At 37.4% G+C, this 16,379-nt stretch overlaps 2 protein-coding genes across 4 annotated transcripts; one reads left to right on the top strand and one right to left on the bottom strand.

The window, feature by feature from the left end:
- The first annotated feature begins 576 nt into the window (after positions 1 to 576).
- Positions 577 to 4,376, top strand: LOC119995114 (ras-related protein RABH1e). Its single transcript, XM_038841502.1, has 6 exons — positions 577 to 801; positions 1,281 to 1,351; positions 2,761 to 2,849; positions 3,032 to 3,143; positions 3,580 to 3,670; positions 3,790 to 4,376. Exons 1-6 carry the CDS (start codon positions 685 to 687, stop codon positions 3,931 to 3,933), a joined length of 624 nt encoding a protein of 207 aa, XP_038697430.1. The 5' UTR covers positions 577 to 684; the 3' UTR covers positions 3,934 to 4,376.
- A 145-nt stretch (positions 4,377 to 4,521) lies between these two features.
- Positions 4,522 to 9,996, bottom strand: LOC119995112. 3 transcript variants are annotated; one of them, XM_038841499.1, is made up of 7 exons: positions 9,849 to 9,995; positions 8,627 to 8,741; positions 8,472 to 8,542; positions 6,812 to 7,096; positions 6,529 to 6,625; positions 6,081 to 6,189; positions 4,522 to 4,882 (listed from the first exon to the last, which is right to left on the bottom strand). In XM_038841499.1, exons 1-7 carry the CDS (start codon positions 9,873 to 9,875, stop codon positions 4,801 to 4,803), a joined length of 786 nt encoding a protein of 261 aa, XP_038697427.1. In that variant the 5' UTR covers positions 9,876 to 9,995; the 3' UTR covers positions 4,522 to 4,800. The 3 variants fall into 3 exon arrangements, with proteins under 3 accessions (XP_038697427.1, XP_038697428.1, XP_038697429.1); XM_038841500.1 differs by lacking the exon at positions 9,849 to 9,995 and adding an exon at positions 8,933 to 9,065; XM_038841501.1 differs by lacking the exon at positions 6,081 to 6,189 and having other exon boundaries at positions 9,849 to 9,996.
- Positions 9,997 to 16,379: the final 6,383 nt, after the last annotated feature.

Raw genomic sequence — 16,379 nt, 5'->3', positions numbered from 1 at the left:
ATTGACGTGGTGTACCAGGGCCAATAGCATTATGATATTTCATAGTTGATTGATACCAAATCATGGGTGGTTGAAGATAATTTTGAATTTTAAATTATAAAATAACTATTTTCATCTCCAACTATCTATGATTTGACATCACAAACCATAAAATGTTACAATACTATTGATTTTAGTATGCCACATCATCATGACATAACAAGACCACTAACTATTTTCTCTAAATTTGTATTTTATTTTAGTACTTCTTTGGAATCATGTTGATAATAAAGACATGCCAAGGATAAAATCATTCATTTCCAATAAATATGATTGCTTGGTTTTTAGTCATTTGACTTTTGACACAGATTAAGTTCTTAACAAAAAATCTGAAACGAAACGCACCGTATATAGACTGGTTTAAACTACTTTAAAGAACGTTGACTTCATGAACAAATGAACTGAAGGACATGTATGTCATTAAAGTAGAAGAATAGGGCAGAATTGGTAATAGAAGGCTTTCAACAATTTTGACTTGGTCGTTTGGTCTTAGTTGGCGGTTTCTCCTCCCACCTATTTAAATCGATCAAAACTCAAAGTTTCCCTTCCGTTCGGTTTTCTTCTTCTCTCTACGGTTTTTGTTGAAGACGAGATTCAGATCTACAGCGTCGATTCAGCTTTACTTGGACCGGAAGTCTCACAAAAATGGCTACGGTGTCCCCTCTCGCCAAGTACAAGCTTGTTTTCTTGGGCGATCAATCGGTCGGTAAAACCAGTATCATCACTCGCTTCATGTACGATAAATTCGACACCACTTACCAGGTCAATTGTTCGCTTCTCATTGCATATGTTATCCATTTTTTCTAATTAGAATATGAGGATCTGGATCATAAGCGAGATTCGACAATCTTGTTCTCTATTGGTTTTAAACGAGTTTGGGAAATTAGGTTGTGTTGAATTAGACATCCAGTCAATAATGGCTGATCGTTAATTGTTTCTGAGTTTCTGTCTCATGATTTGATGTGAAAATTGACTTATATGCTGAATACTGGTGCTCAACCCCAGTGACTGTTATAAAGTTTGTGAACGAAACATAACTTTGCTTAAAATAAGGAATGCAGATTGAAAATGCAATTGTTGTTTTCTGCTCGGTTAATTTCATGTGATTCCAGATTTATTGTCGTTGAAATGAGAATTCTGTCATTACGTAGTTCACTGGAGGAATGACCAGTTTATCGGTTTTATTATTGACAAGTTCTTGATAACTGATTGTCCCATCATAAATTGTAAACTAACTGCAGGCCACGATCGGAATAGATTTTTTGTCAAAAACAATGTACCTTGAAGATCGAACCGTCCGGTTGCAGCTTTGGTAAGCTTTTCTTTGTCATCTCTCCTTTTCCAAGACTATGCCCTGTTGCATTATATTTTCACTTTAAGAAGGTTGTATGCAAGCCTTTGTACTGAGCCTGTTGAGGAAAGCCTATTGAGGAAAGCAGGAGAATAATTGTAGGTGGGGACATTGTTTTAAAAGGCGATTGAGGCGTACCCCCTGAGGCGCGCCTCAAGGCGAGGCGCAACCGAGCTGCCTCCGGGCGTACGCCCCTGACGGAGGTCGGAGAGGCTTTCCACAGAGTCGGACGCCTCGAGTAGAAACGCCTCAAGGCGTATGAGGCGTGAATGACTTCGGCCCAGTTTTTTATTTTGGCCCAATTTTCTTCTCTTGGCCCAATCACAACAGCCCAGTAACTCCCTCTTCTAGTCCTCTGCTGCGCGACTTCACCTTGCAATTGCAGATGCTTGAACCCTAAAATTCACATACGAATGTTCTTCGCTTGTTGCGCTGGGATTTGACTCGGTTCTGTGCTATTTATTTGTTCTATTCTTTGTTGTCGCTTGTTCTACTCTCTGCTGGAGCTATTCTGTGTTCTCTTTCATCGGTTCTGGAGGTGTTCCTCTTAGTCGGTTGTTCTAGTCTGCTGGTCGACTCAGGTTCTTTATTCTATCTAATATTCTTGTACGGTTGTACCATTGTGTTCTGTAATCTGTCTGCTTCTGCTGTTGTTGTGTTCAACTTCTGCAGTTCTGCTGTTGCTGTTGCTGTTGTGCTCTCTGTGTTGTGTTCTGTACTTCTGTAATCTGTCTGCTTCTAACAGCGTTCTGCTGTTGTTGTGTTCTACTTCTGCTGTTGCTGTTGTGCTCTCTGTGTTGTGTTTTGAAAGAATTTATCCTCAGTCAGCTCATCTACACACCTAGATGATTGACTTGGTTTTAACACTTGAATTCTCTTTGGTGTCATCCCCACCGTGGGGATGACACCAAAATGTAACAGTGTTAGAGAACATTAGTAGTGTTGGCCAAGGCATTATAGGATCATTTGTATTGTGGTAATTTCTAGTTTTGGTTAAGGTGGTGGCTGGTGTGGAGCTGGATGGTGATGCTGAGGATTTGTTAAGGGGGAATTCTTTTGGCCTTTGGTTATTTTTCCATTCAACTAAATAACGAAATCTTACTCTCTTTGAATGAAAAACCTTGAAAATTGAAATCTAACCATTGCTGATCGAAATAGTTTGAAATGTAGTTGTGAACTTGTGATGTTTGTGAAGTTGCCAATGATTGGTCTCAGACATCCGTACTCTCAGATCATTCATTGCAGCCAGCCAAAATTTTTTTGCCTTTTCTTTATATCATTTACTTAAGAAATTCGTACTTAGGTTGTATTTTTTTCTCCCATTTTATTGGTTATTCCTGGTTTTAAAAAATTGGATTTTAATTCCTCAGGGATACTGCTGGGCAAGAGAGGTTTAGGAGTCTCATCCCAAGCTACATTAGAGATTCTTCTGTTGCTGTAATTGTCTATGACGTAGCAAGTAAGTATAAATATGTCATAAGAAGTTCCTTGCAGCTGCTCGAATCAATTTGATTTCATTATAGAGGAAAAGAAAGATACTATTCCTGCATCACTAGGTGTGCATGAACACGAGTGTTATGTGGATAGAGAACTCTCTCAATCTCTCTCACACGCTTCTCTCATTCACAAACCATCATGCAGACAGGCAATCATTTTTAAATACTTCTAAGTGGGTAGAAGAGGTGCGAACAGAAAGAGGCAGTGATGTCATTATTGTCCTTGTTGGGAACAAGACTGATCTTGTTGATAAAAGGTGAGAACTGAATTGATGAATTACTTTCTTTAGTATTGATTTTTTTTTCTTTTTCTTTTTTGGCATATTTCTCTACTTCAGTTTTGTTATTGCTACCATCAGCTTTATCTCAACCAATTAAATATACTAATCAACCGCCAATGATTTAGCATGGGATATGATTGAATGCTACTATGCCAGGTATCTAATATGTTTTTCCCCTGTTGGGAATAAGTCCCATCTTCGAGTAGCAGTTACGCCTTCTATCATTAAACATCGTAGTTTTTGCCCTTCTTTTTTCTTGGTTTTTGAATTTGATAAGGAGATCAGATGTTTTACTTAGTTGATGGTTCATTCCACAACTTAGTAGACAATCTGAATATAATCCTAAGTTTTAAGAATCTCTGCATTGTTTATCTTTAATCCCTTCAACTATGTTGTCTTTGTGACTAAATAGGCAAGTCTCAATTGAGGAAGGAGACGGTAAAGCTCGGGAATTTGGAGTCATGTTTATAGAAACCAGTGCAAAAGCAGGATTTAATATCAAGGTGAATAAGATCACACACTATACAGTCAATAGCGGACATTCTTTTGATGTTTGTGCTCTAGTATTGGATATACGTGGCTCATTCTCTCTCTTTTTGGTGAAACTAACTTTAAATTGCAGCCTCTATTCCGCAAGATTGCTGCTGCCTTGCCAGGAATGGAAACCCTTTCTTCCACGAAACAAGAAGACATGGTTGATGTAAACCTGAAGCCCACTGTCAATTCATCACAGACAGAACAGCAAGGAGGGGGTTGTGCATGTTAGTGACGTGAAACACTCTATAATGACAAGATAATATTTCATATGAGTTGGCTGAATTTGTCAAACATGATGACAAAAAAGGATTCTGATATCAGTCACCGCAGACCGAGAGCTTACAGCAGTGCGATCTGAGGCCATCTGTTAGCTGAACCCCATCAGTGTTTGAGTGCTTATGATGCAGAAGGTAGGAATTTCTTGCTTGTAGGATTATGAAAACTGACAGTTCGGAGGTTTTTGTTAGTTCTTTCTCTCTTTCTTGTTTATCTTATTACCTTTGTGTTACTGGAGATTACTGATTCTGTCCCAAGTTGTCTTGGACCATGGCGTATTCACGCAACATTTCATGTCAAGGATATGGTATCCTGGAGTGATGGTATATGGTTAGAGCAGATGTTGTGCACAGCAGTATTAATTGCAATAGATATCACGTTCAGATTCTTATCTAATCTTCCAGGCATAACTAACCAAGACGTTTGACATTAAAATTATGCGATTTGTTTCTCTTAGTGGCGTAAAGATGCTGTATCAGGGCAGAGACCAATCTACAGAGTCGATATAGTGCTCCAGTTCCACAACTTCACAAACAGTATGTCAGCACAAACGAATATGAATCAGACGACATTAACATCTCCACATATCCCAAGTGAATTGGGAAAGCCATTTTATGGTTTAGGTACATGAGCTGAGCAGCTGAAATTGTGAAAGTCCTACTATTAATGTGCAGAGAACACCCAGAGCGGAAAAACTGACATCTTTACAAACATAATCGAAAATGAAAAAAAAAAGTTGCAAACTTCGGGCGTGGGATGGAATACAGAATCTAGCGGAAAATGAAGAAAGATGAGAGAAGGGCAGCAATGGCAAAAATCATTAGACATTCACGTAACCATCTGCTGCAGCCTCTCTTACCCTCAGAGTCAGATATATCAACACCAATGTCCCGAAACTTGACCTGCAAGAAATAAAACGGTTAAGTTCATGCCAAAGAAGGAAAATCAACTAAAATTCCTGCTACATATAAGAAGTGAAAACCTTCACAATATCTTCTTATTGAATGGCCTATTTTTCCAACAAGAAAAGCATGTCTGGATGACATGCTCCCTCAGTGGATTCATCTTCCGGGTCTAAAGTACAAATTTACAGTCAACTAATATTGACGGATTGAACTCACGTTGTCCCATTGATCAAACTAGAGTTGTAAAAAGCTATGCAACCAAAACATTATTCCAGGTATTTTAGGACTGGGAAGGCCATATGTCATCTTGTCTTCCAACAATTGGATCCACAAAATGAATAATTTTTTTTATGATAAACTTCTTAATCATGAAGGACTAATAAGATACTAGCGAGTGGAACATAAACAAAATTTCCAAACACGACATAGAAAATTGTACCAACTATCACAGAATCAAGCTTATGAGTCATGATAAAATTAAATAAAAGGCTATTGAATCAGCCAAGATTGAAAGTAAATGATTCAGAGAAGCAATATTGTCTTATGCTGGAATCTTTTCTCAGGAAAGCTCAAGTATAGAAAAAGAAAGTGCTTCCATTCAGTTTCCATTGATATAGAGAAGACTAAGAATGAGATTTCTAGGGACATGAACATTATAGAGAATTAACGAATCTCTGTTATTTGTATTATCCTGAAGAAAAATATATGAAGAAGCAATAGCTACTGTCCGAATTGGGCGAAAGATGGAGGATGAAGATGAAAAAAGAAAACATTCATTTCATGGTAAGCTGTGAAAACGTGATTTAAATCGGAGAAAGGTGGATGCTGAAGAAATATACATGGAAATAACAATGATCATGGGTAACACTACAGGGATGTTGCTTAGTCCTTTTATTAAATTTCTTTCTGCGCATTCATCTGTCAGCTACTCAGCTTCTCTAGCAACAGTAACTCTAACAGATGCACACATTGTCCGTTGATTTCCACTACATCAGATATTAAACCTATTTTGATTATTTCACTTAAAATAGTTCTGTTGTCAGTACATAGCGTCATATCAATTCCAAAATAATGATGAATCTCATCAATAACCAATTCAAGGAGTTAGAAGGACAATTGCTCCTTCATTTTCGGCATCCATTAAGAATACTAAGTGGAAAGGCAGATGTATTTTGCAAGTGAAACAACAACTTACAGAATTGAGAAGAAGATCACAATTCTTCTCGAATCAAAGGGTGACGCTCGCTTGTATCTTCTCCATCTGTTGTTTGGAGTATCAAGACCCCTCTCGATGGATGCCTTATCTTTTAAATCAAGAATTAAGACATTGAAAATATCAACTAACATGATATAGTTCTAGATGCGAAAAGAAGCTCCGATGCCAGAGCACGAATATGTCAAGTCAGCCAGCCAACATAAAATTTTTCCAAACTATATAAACATGAATGATGAGGCCATATGCCGACATTGCATAAACCAAATTGCGCGACTCTCTTGGGTGGCAATAAAATGCAGGCCAAGTTCAGATGGACCAATTAATCATGTACTACATATATACTGTCCACAGTTTTTGGGTAGTGGAAAATAATGCTACCCCAAGAAAAACATCAAGCGCTAATATGGTGACAGAATGTTCTTCATACCTTTAAAAAGGAACTTGAGTAACATTGAACCATAAGTCATTAAAGGTTGCATTAATTTTCCACCCGATTTCAGGCTTGCTTGTCTCAACAGCACCTTCTGCAGATGGTGTCAGTCACTAACGTTAACATAAAAAATCCTTGATGATGACAAATTGGTAACTACTTTATGTAAATTGGAATTCTTCCTTAAAATATCAGAGATGTGCTAGTGCGAATATTTACTCGTTGATTTAAAGAGATTCACTAAAGCTGTACGTGGTATGGACAAGAAAGAGGAACTTACAGTTAGTGCTCCACTTTTTGTACTCTGAGCAGTTTCATTATTGGTCTTGGGTATTTTGACCATCTCCTTCTCTATATCTGAATCCAGAATGCATCGAGTGTAAGCATCTGCACTTTCTATTTGTACATCAATGTAGTCCCGACAATTTGATTGTATGTCCAGGCACATTTCATTTTTAGATGGAATAGGAACTCCCAAGAAGCTTAAAAAGGCTAAATGTGATGTACAATTTGGACTGGTGTTGCCTTCCTTGGACAGCACTGAAATGCTATAAACATCCTGACCCTGCATCAAAGATTTTTACGACTTTAACATTCAAGTAATAAATCCTCACATTACTTCTAACTAGTCATTTTGGCAAGAGGTTATTCATTTGGAGAGAAGAAGTAAAAGATTGCTAACTTGGAATAATGATGATTGAGATTGGTACATGACAAAAAATAATGTTTGTCAAAAGTTATAACGATTAAACAAGTAACAATAGCCAGAGTTCTTGGCCTGAAAGTCCTATAGCATTTATTTTTATTAAGATAAGACCTCTATACATGCATTACATCATTCCATCTAGGTGGACGCTTTCCCGAAATTACTCTTCTAGGTTATAATAAAATTCTGCATGCCTCTCTTCTGCTAGACTGATAAATTACACAGTTGAACTACATAGCATTGTCTGCAGTAGAACATTGAGTCCGTTCAAGGTATTGGCAGCTAACAGAAATATTACTTTTATGAGAGAGAAGAAAATCATGGCCAAAAATAAAAAGAGAAAGGGTATGCTTGTAAATATTCAACTAAAATCTTGTTAACTTCCCAGGATTGGACTTGGCCTGATAATTTCTAATAGTTTGCATTTGAAATAATTATGCAAGGAGAAATGGCAGACCCAACTTGAGGAACATTCAATATTCAGTTGAAAACATGAGGTTTGAAGACATGAACCTCATGTTCGCCAAAGGCTCTCACACCATGTGAAACACCATTTATCCCCATCTTTTAACTTGTTAGGAGGGTAAATATTTTTATTATACATACATACATAAATATATTTCTGTAACAACATCTACAATATGAATGCTAATGGTCAATGAAAGATAGAAAGCAGAATAGAGTGATCTTAGATCCTATACAATGATTTCTCCTTATAATATACCCGTACAGCTATCTATGAAACAATGACAAGCAATGCCCATGATATAGAGGGGGTTTCAAAGTAACATATTGGTGCCACCTCATGGGATTATGGTAGTCTCGGTTAGTCTGGTTTTGATCGTTGAAAATTGCAAAGGCTAGGTTCTGAACCATAAAAACGATTATATAATTACAAAGAAGTACCAAATTTTCCGAGTTAGCCTGGACACTCCCAGGAAGTCAATAGTTCCTGTTAATACAAATTTGGCTTGTAGTGTTCTGTACTATTGTTTTCAATATGGACACCAAAAAAACAGGCAGATATGATGCTTGAGAAGATCGTGGTTTTATTCTGAGTGAGTTTAATTGTATGATTGTAAGGTTAATGAAGAAAGACACGAAAAACTATATATCAGAAACAATTAACAAGATTTTAACCCCTTGGTCAAAAAGAGCTAAAACATCAGATTGTGACTCAAACCAAGACAATTCAGTGTCAATATTTCAAATGCAATAAACAGGATAAATTTACATGTGTATTGTGAAATGGCCACTTTTCTGCTGCTGGAAGTGCAGCCTCCTCAAAAAGGATAGGCAGAACATCTGAAATTTCAGGTCAGGAAAATTCGTTAGACAGAAGCAATGGCATCCCGTCACGTGAAGTAACTGACAGAGAAAAGTATCTACCCAAAGAACAATGCTGGTGGACGTCATTGAGATTTGCCTTCATTAACTGAAAGCTTGGACCAATGACAGTTGGGTTGCAGCTTCCCTCAGAGGTTGTCAATAAGCAGCGCCTCTCCTGAATGCAGATCAAAATTATGGCAAACATGATAAGGAAGATAAACAGAACAGAAAAATATAAAACTCATTCATGGAAATGCCCCATTGCACACCATCTAAAGATTATCCTACTTGAATGGACGACAAAATTCATAGGATACTGATCACCAAACAATACTATATCACCAGTCATTTTCTTTTAAGTTATACCTCAGAAAGAGTAATCACTGATAAGATAACATCTTTAACAATTGGGCCGAAACTCTAACTTCACACTTCCAGTTGTTGAACCTCCCAAATATCACGTCAAGATGTTTGTCCCCAACGAAAACCAAATGATTTTATTCCCAATGAAAATGACATACCACAAGATTATTCACATTTTCAATATCTTATAGTAATATGAAACTGAAATGGACGGGGCTAGCCTAAGGTAAATAAGATGACCTCAATAGAAAAACCAAAACAGTGCATAACGACAGGTTGTCTCAGTTAGACAGAGAAAATAAGGACACCAGAGTGAGACGTCTGGGATACAGAAACTTACACCAAGATAAAAATCTAAAAAGAAGAAATTCAAATTAGCCAAGTATTAGAGATGTATCAGCCACGTATCATATAGTGCAAAATAACCAGAAGAAAATTCTTGATAGCAACTACACCAAAGGTTTTGCAACTTGTATAAAGAAAACCAGGCATACATTCGAAGGTTTTAACATGAAAATTCTCAAGCTCTTCTGCATTTGAGCCCTAGGAACAAGTTATAGAGCAATTATTTTGAACAAGTGATCCAATTGAAAGGAGTCTACTAGCATCCAAATCTCTTCTCATAACATACAAAACAGATTACATTGCCGAGAAAATGAAGGAAAATACACAAATAAGAGAATTGAGAATTGCATGCTCTCGATAAAGCTGTAAGCGCACAGAAAACAGCCAACATTATAATTATGAAGTAAACTAGAACATTTATAGCAAAATTAAGCACCGTAAGCATCAAATTGCTGGCAGAGACTCGAAATGCAGGTAAAATTAGATGATAATGACCATACATAGTCCGATTCGTGAACAGGAAGAGAGAAATGGAACAGCTATGGAGTTCAAATTAAGGCATAGAAGCCCTCACCTCCTCCTCACAAGCTCCAGAAGCCATTGCAGAGATACCAGAGACTGCGTACAGATGTCTTGACTCTTGACTACTACATACGCACAATGCATGTGACTGAATGTATATCTACGTATAGACAGCGAGAGTGAGAGAGAGATGATGAAATTTACATGGGAGAGGAGGCGCGATTTGCCAGTGAAGCGCTCCTGACTACGACAATGAAGATAATGACACATTAATCATTTTTTTCGCTCTGACCAAAATGACCCTCGCATTCTACTCTTTTCCCCAAAATTAGGGTTATGAGAAAGAAGGAGTGAAGGGCAAAGTGGTCAAAGGAGTGAAAATAGGGCGTGGCGTAAAGGCTAAAGAGAGAGATGTTTGTCGGGTTGTTACATTTAAGCTACATGTGAAGGTTGAAAAAGAGAAAAAGTGACTAATGGATGAAAAACACAAGCTACAAGACAATCTTGGTATCAAACTCGAATGGGGAAAGGTAAGTCACGGGCGTCTTAAGCCATTCCAAGGTCGTCCTGCCACCGCTTATAGCCTCTGACCTAGATTTTCATTGTGCCCGGGTGGCCCGACCCCTTCGTGGGCCAGGCTGGCCCAATGCCTTGTGTGCTGGGCCGCCCCATCTCGTCATAGTTTGCAGGCTGACCCGCAACCATCAAATCATATGGCTCTTCATTAAAGCATGTTTTAATGAAGGCTGCTTGATTCTTTTAATCTCCGTTGTTGTTGTTTTTTACTCTAGATCACATACACGTTAAGCTATGTTTGAGTTCGAGGGGTATGAAGATCACCACAGCGAATGAAAACTACCCAAATCCCAACCCGTGGTGAAAATGGAACCCTCGACCTTAAGGTTCTGGACAAACAACCTAACCAACCAGACCACCTCTCATTCTATCTTCATTGTTCTTATTAGTACTCCCCTCTACATTTTTCAGCTTCGACAGGATCCTCAAATTCTGTTAAGGGCAAATGCAATAAGAAACAATTTATTGGGCCAACATTTTTGTTGGCCCGATCCCACCTCTATTACACAAAAAGTCAAGTCAAACACGTATTCTAATACAGACACATCAGCAAAACACAAATTTCTATACACTTTTTCTTCCCACACACTTTCTTTTTCCAACCAACCCAACAACATTTCATTCCTCCATATTATCCACAACAAAACTACACCAAAACATTAAATATCAATACATCCACATCAGCAAAACACTTATCCCAATACAACCACATAAGCAAAACACGTTTTACAATACAGCCACATCAGCAAAAAACAACATCTTTGTTGGCACAATACCATTTCACCATTGCATTTGCTCTTATGTGACATGCATTCACTTTTTCTTAATTTTGTAACCGAGTATTTTTCTCTTCGATTCACGTGGCCAACTGTTAAAGGAAAATTTACATAGTGGCTGCACTGCAATAATTTCCAATTGGATTTTACCCTTTAGAATCCTCAAACCCAATTATATAATATAAGGGATAAAGATTTTACTAGATCCTTTTCCAATTTTTATGCTGAGACATCTAATATTTTCGATAAGAACGAAGATAGTAGCTCCCCGTGAAGAAGCACTAGGTGGGGTGTTATGAATCCCACATCGGTTAGGTCTTCTAATCGAGTGTGGGTTATAAACCCAAGCCCATCTCTTAACATACAACAAGGCATTTTCATAAACTTAGTGAGCTTGGGTTTTGGCCCGGAGTACTGGGCTTACTGTAAATTGGGTTTCGGCCCATAGGTAGTTGGGGTTAGAAGGAACAAAGTCGTGCGGGTTCGATATATCCACGAAAATCGAATAACCCAAAGCGGACAACATTGTTGACCTAAATACATTAGATGATCAAATGGAGCTGGCTCCTGTTAGCCGGTATGGTATGGGGTGATAGCTGGTGGTATTCATCCTTTATATGCTGGATGAATTCCAAGCTTATTGTAGGTATGTTGAATTATTTCTGCAAAGAAGAATTTTCTTCTCATTCTCAAAAGTTTTGTGTTTATTTTTTGTTGTTACAGCTTGTAAGAGCATTATCAGTGAAAGCGTCCCCTTGGAGATGCTTAAACATGTCCCCACCTTATTTTTATAAAAAAATAAAGGACTCATAAGTTTCACAATGACTAAGGGGGCCAAAAAAAAGTACCGTTTTAGACCACTCAACAAAAAATTCCCCTCAAGTGAATCGTTGGTTGAACGATAATCACATTATATGTAAGAGATTACCCACCCATTAGATCGTGAGTGTCAGTCCTACCTCTTCCCTAAATCCCTATTTCAAAAAAAAAAATCCCCTATTAGAGCTTTTTTCGAGCCAACGTCTGGCTGAGCATGTGGAGCTAAGTTAGCTCAACAGCTCTGCCAAACAAACACGATATAAGGACAGTGAATTTGACTAGTTTACAGTGAAGCACGGTTGAGCAAATCGTAGTACATATTTATTCTTGATCTTAAAGATGCATTTCCTTACACAAGAAATCTATTTAAGGAAGAAACTTATATATAGATCAAGACTTCATATCACAAAAAAGGGCGTTCTTGAGAAAATTCTTCGTCTTATTATTCCCTTGCACAGTGTGCAGGGAGTAGTAAGAAACACTAGTTGAAGCAGCAACCGGGTTCACAACACACGTACCCACATCGCCGCTCATTCCTCATGACATAATAGCAGCAGCGACAACCTGAATGTCGATCAATCAAACATAGTCTATATGTTTATCCCAAAAGTTCGGGCTCAGCTACATAAGTTCATGAGAGAATCAATGGGAATCTAGTACGCGTATTTGTTTATGGCATTCATTTCTATCTAGGATTATACTTTCATCAATTCTTAATTATTCAATCTATATCATTTCTTAGGTGGAGTAAAATTAATCAAACTCCGTAAGTAGGAAACCAAATTCAAAATACCATATTCAACAAGATAGAGCCCAACTTATTACCTGCTTGACGACCCATGTTATTAACCTTAAACTTATCAGGAGTCCCTGCAGCTGCATCTGTGCAGATGACAATTGATGCCACTACCAGGAGCCATGCCAGAACACTCAGCAGACTAACTTTCTTAACCATCTTCACTACTTCCCACTTAACCTTTTGAGTATTCAACTAGGAAAATTGAAAACATGAAGCAGGGTGGTCAGGAGTCAGGACCTAAATGCATTAGATCAAATGGAGCTGGCTACTGTTAGGACACTGCTGCATGGGGCGACAACTGGTGCTTGTTCTAGCATGAACCAAATCATTCCCAGGCTGTACAAAAAATAGAGCTGCTTCACAATCGTCAAACCATCCTACGTAACAACGTAATAATGATCGGCTTTCTACAAATTAATAACCTTTGTTACATCATCTCTTAATAAAGTTCCAACTTCCAAGGATCTACTTCTAATAAGTCGGCTTGTTCATTTGATGAGCGTCTTATTTAACCATTCGTCTTTTTAAGTCATGTCCTCCAATCTACACGGTTTGATGCATATCACGATTTTTAAAACTATGTTTTTAAGTCTTCCCCTCCAATTTATGGAGGAAAATAATATTTGTCGAAATCCCAAATGATATGAGAAAAAAAAAAGAAACAAAAAAAGCTCATGGATATTTCTCTTTGCTTGTCTTTAATTATAAGTTTTCTCTTTATGTGAAAAGCTGGCTCATTGAGCTTTGTTTGGATGTGCTTTCTGTTTGCAGATATCATTTATGTCGGATGTCCGTATGATCTGACAAACTTCTTGTCTCTTAACAAGAGTTGTTGAATCTATAGAACTACTTTATGATGCACTTCCTTACACAAGAAAACTATTCAAGGAAGAAACTTACTGATAGATCAAGACTTCATATCATTACAAAAAAGGACATTCTTGGGAAAATTCTTCGGCTTTTTATTCCTTTGCACAGCAACCATATTCACAACACACCAACGCACAATACACAAACCCATTCTTCCAGGCAAAACAACAGTGACAACCTGAATAGCGATCAATCAAACTTCGTAGGTCGTTATAGAAACTCATTTATAGATAAGAATTCATAACATAAAAAGAAAAAGGACATTCTTGAGAAAATTCTTCGGCTTATTAATTATTCCCTTGCGGCAATGTGCAGTGAGTACACACACTTCAACCGCAGCAACCGTCAACATAGCAGACGTACCCACATTGGATAAGCCCATTTGTTCCTGAAAAAAGTGCTACAACGACAACCTGAATATGAATCAATCAAACATCGTTAGTCATTGTCATTACCCAAGTCTTTCATCCCAAAAGTATGGGGTCGGTTACACGCAAGTTTATGAAAAAATCAATGGTAATTTAGTATGTCTATTCGTTTCCGTTATTCATTTTTATGTAGGATCACACTTTCATCGGAGTTAATCAAACTTGGTAAGTAAAACAAAAATTCAAATTATTGTATTCAACTTAAGATAGAGGTCAGCTTATTACCTGCTTGAGGATGAACCATGCCATCAAACTTAAGCTTATCAGTAGGAGTCCCTGCAGCTGCATTTGAGCAGATGACAATTGATGCCACCACCAGTAGCCATGCCAGAACACTCAGCGGGGCAACTTTCCTAACCATCTTCACTACTTCCCACTTAACCTTTCGAGTACTCGACAGAGAAAATATAGACAATAGTGCATGTGCTACTACCTACCACACCCACATATGCATGGATCATAAAAGTCCAAACTTTCAATATGAACACATCCATATAAAGGGTATCAAAACCATGTTATCAAATTTTTGCTTGTTTGGGTTGGTTTGTTTGATTTTAGTCCAACTCTCATGTAACTGCGTAAGCCCATTAACTCTAACCCACCTATATAAACTTCTCTCTTCTTAGGCGCAACACACTTCACTTGCTCTCTTCTTTCTCTCAAAAAATTCTCTCTAAAATAATCTAGACAGAGATAATTGATGTTTCTTGCGGGACTTTAGGTTAACCATCCAAATACAGGTTTCAGTTAGCTATAAGACCGAATCGGGCGGTTGTATCCTAGATGAGCCGTTAACCATCCAAGTACACAGGTTTCAATTAGTTATACGATTGAATCGGACGGTTGTATCCCAGATCAGTCTAGTTGCTCAAGTGAAGAAGTGCAGGAAATTAAAAACATGCACCGAGTATGTCGGTTATAAGCTAAAAGAAGAAATTGTCATTTTGCTCCAAAACCATGTGGAAGTCCACAAGGAAGACAACAATGAGAATCTTCAAAGCATGGCAGATATAACAGTTCAATACTAAGTTGCTGATCAAGTGGCCATAAAACTATCTATATCACCCATGTGAGAATTCCTATAGATATATATGTACACACATATATTCCTTATTTTTTTACATTTCTATAGCCTGCATCATATCTTGAAACTTGCACTCGTCCCATCAAAAAAATGGTGACATTTCTTTTTGCCTGTCTTCAGGTTTTTTTTTTTTTGGTTTTTCTTTCTTAGTGAAAAGCTTGCTCATTGAGCTTTGTTTGGCTATGCTTTCTGTTTGCAGAAAACATTCATGTCGGATATCTGTAAGATCTGAAACTTATTTGTCTTTAAACAAGAGTTGTTGAATCTATAGAACTACTAAACTAGACTTCAGTTTCTGTTATTTTTCCGTGCAATTATACAATATATATAAGGACAGTATATTAATTCTTACATATTGGTTAGTATTAACCATCTTTTGAGTCTCAAATATATATGAATTTAGCCAATTATTAAATATTTTAAAATTTGTTGTTTTATGTACACTTTTCAAGTTGCTTGGCTTGTTCTTCAAAGATTTATTTGCAGATGATTATCAACGCTAGGGAATAAAATTGATATTGCAAATAATATACTGTGTTTATGTTCTAATGAGTGAATAAACGACACTTATAGAGTCTCATAGCAATAAATAATAGAAAATGGCCAAACTGTTGTCTTAAATGGTACTTATAAAGAGTGCCGAACAAAAAATAACAAAATTTGAAGTATTTGACACTTAACAGAAGCACTGGTTATCAAGTATATATCGTAGCACTTTTATCTAAAACAACACTTGTAAAGAGTGTAATAACAAAAAATCATTATTTGTCAATAGTGTCGGTTTTAAATAATATATAGCGGAACTTTAGTATGCAACGGCAATTACGAAAGTGCCGCTACGTGGATCTTGTACTGGCAATTTCTATAATCGCCATTACTAATTACCGACACTATATTTAGTGGTTTTTTAATTACGGTACTTTCCTAATTAAATATCAGTTCTGTTCAATGTCGACACTTGCAAATGAGCCATTGGTTGAGTGGCAATGACTTTGCATGTCCCTGACTGAGGTCATGGGTTCTAGTCTCACCTCCTCCGAATATTTACAAGGAGGTGTGTGGGCTTCGTCTGCCCCTGCGTGAGCTTGATTTGTGCCTCCTGCGTGGGGCCTGTTGACACCTGTACTTTCAGAGGCTTGATCTGGTGGTGTGTCGTATATTGTGTTTGTACTTGTACTCAAAAAAAAAAAAAAATGTCGACACTTCAAAATCACTAGTGGCATTTTCAAAA

This window comes from Tripterygium wilfordii, chromosome 3 (assembly GCF_013401445.1).
Source record: "Tripterygium wilfordii isolate XIE 37 chromosome 3, ASM1340144v1, whole genome shotgun sequence".
Taxonomy (NCBI): Eukaryota; Viridiplantae; Streptophyta; class Magnoliopsida; order Celastrales; family Celastraceae; genus Tripterygium; species Tripterygium wilfordii.
This window is presented reverse-complemented; position numbering and strand designations above follow the sequence as displayed.

Coding starts and splice junctions, on each gene's coding strand:
- LOC119995112 (XM_038841499.1), bottom strand. CDS start 9,875: ATGGCTTCTGGAGCTTGTGAGGAGGAG. Junction 7,097..8,471: donor GGCCATTTCACAATACACAT/GTAAATTTATCC, acceptor TCTTTGATGCAG/GGTCAGGATGTTTATAGCAT. Junction 6,190..6,528: donor ACTCAAGTTCCTTTTTAAAG/GTATGAAGAACA, acceptor TTGATTTAAAAG/ATAAGGCATCCATCGAGAGG.
- LOC119995114 (XM_038841502.1), top strand. CDS start 685: ATGGCTACGGTGTCCCCTCTCGCCAAGTACAAGCTTGTTTTCTTGGGC. Junction 1,352..2,760: donor ACCGTCCGGTTGCAGCTTTG/GTAAGCTTTTCT, acceptor TTAATTCCTCAG/GGATACTGCTGGGCAAGAGA. Junction 3,671..3,789: donor AAGCAGGATTTAATATCAAG/GTGAATAAGATC, acceptor TTTAAATTGCAG/CCTCTATTCCGCAAGATTGC.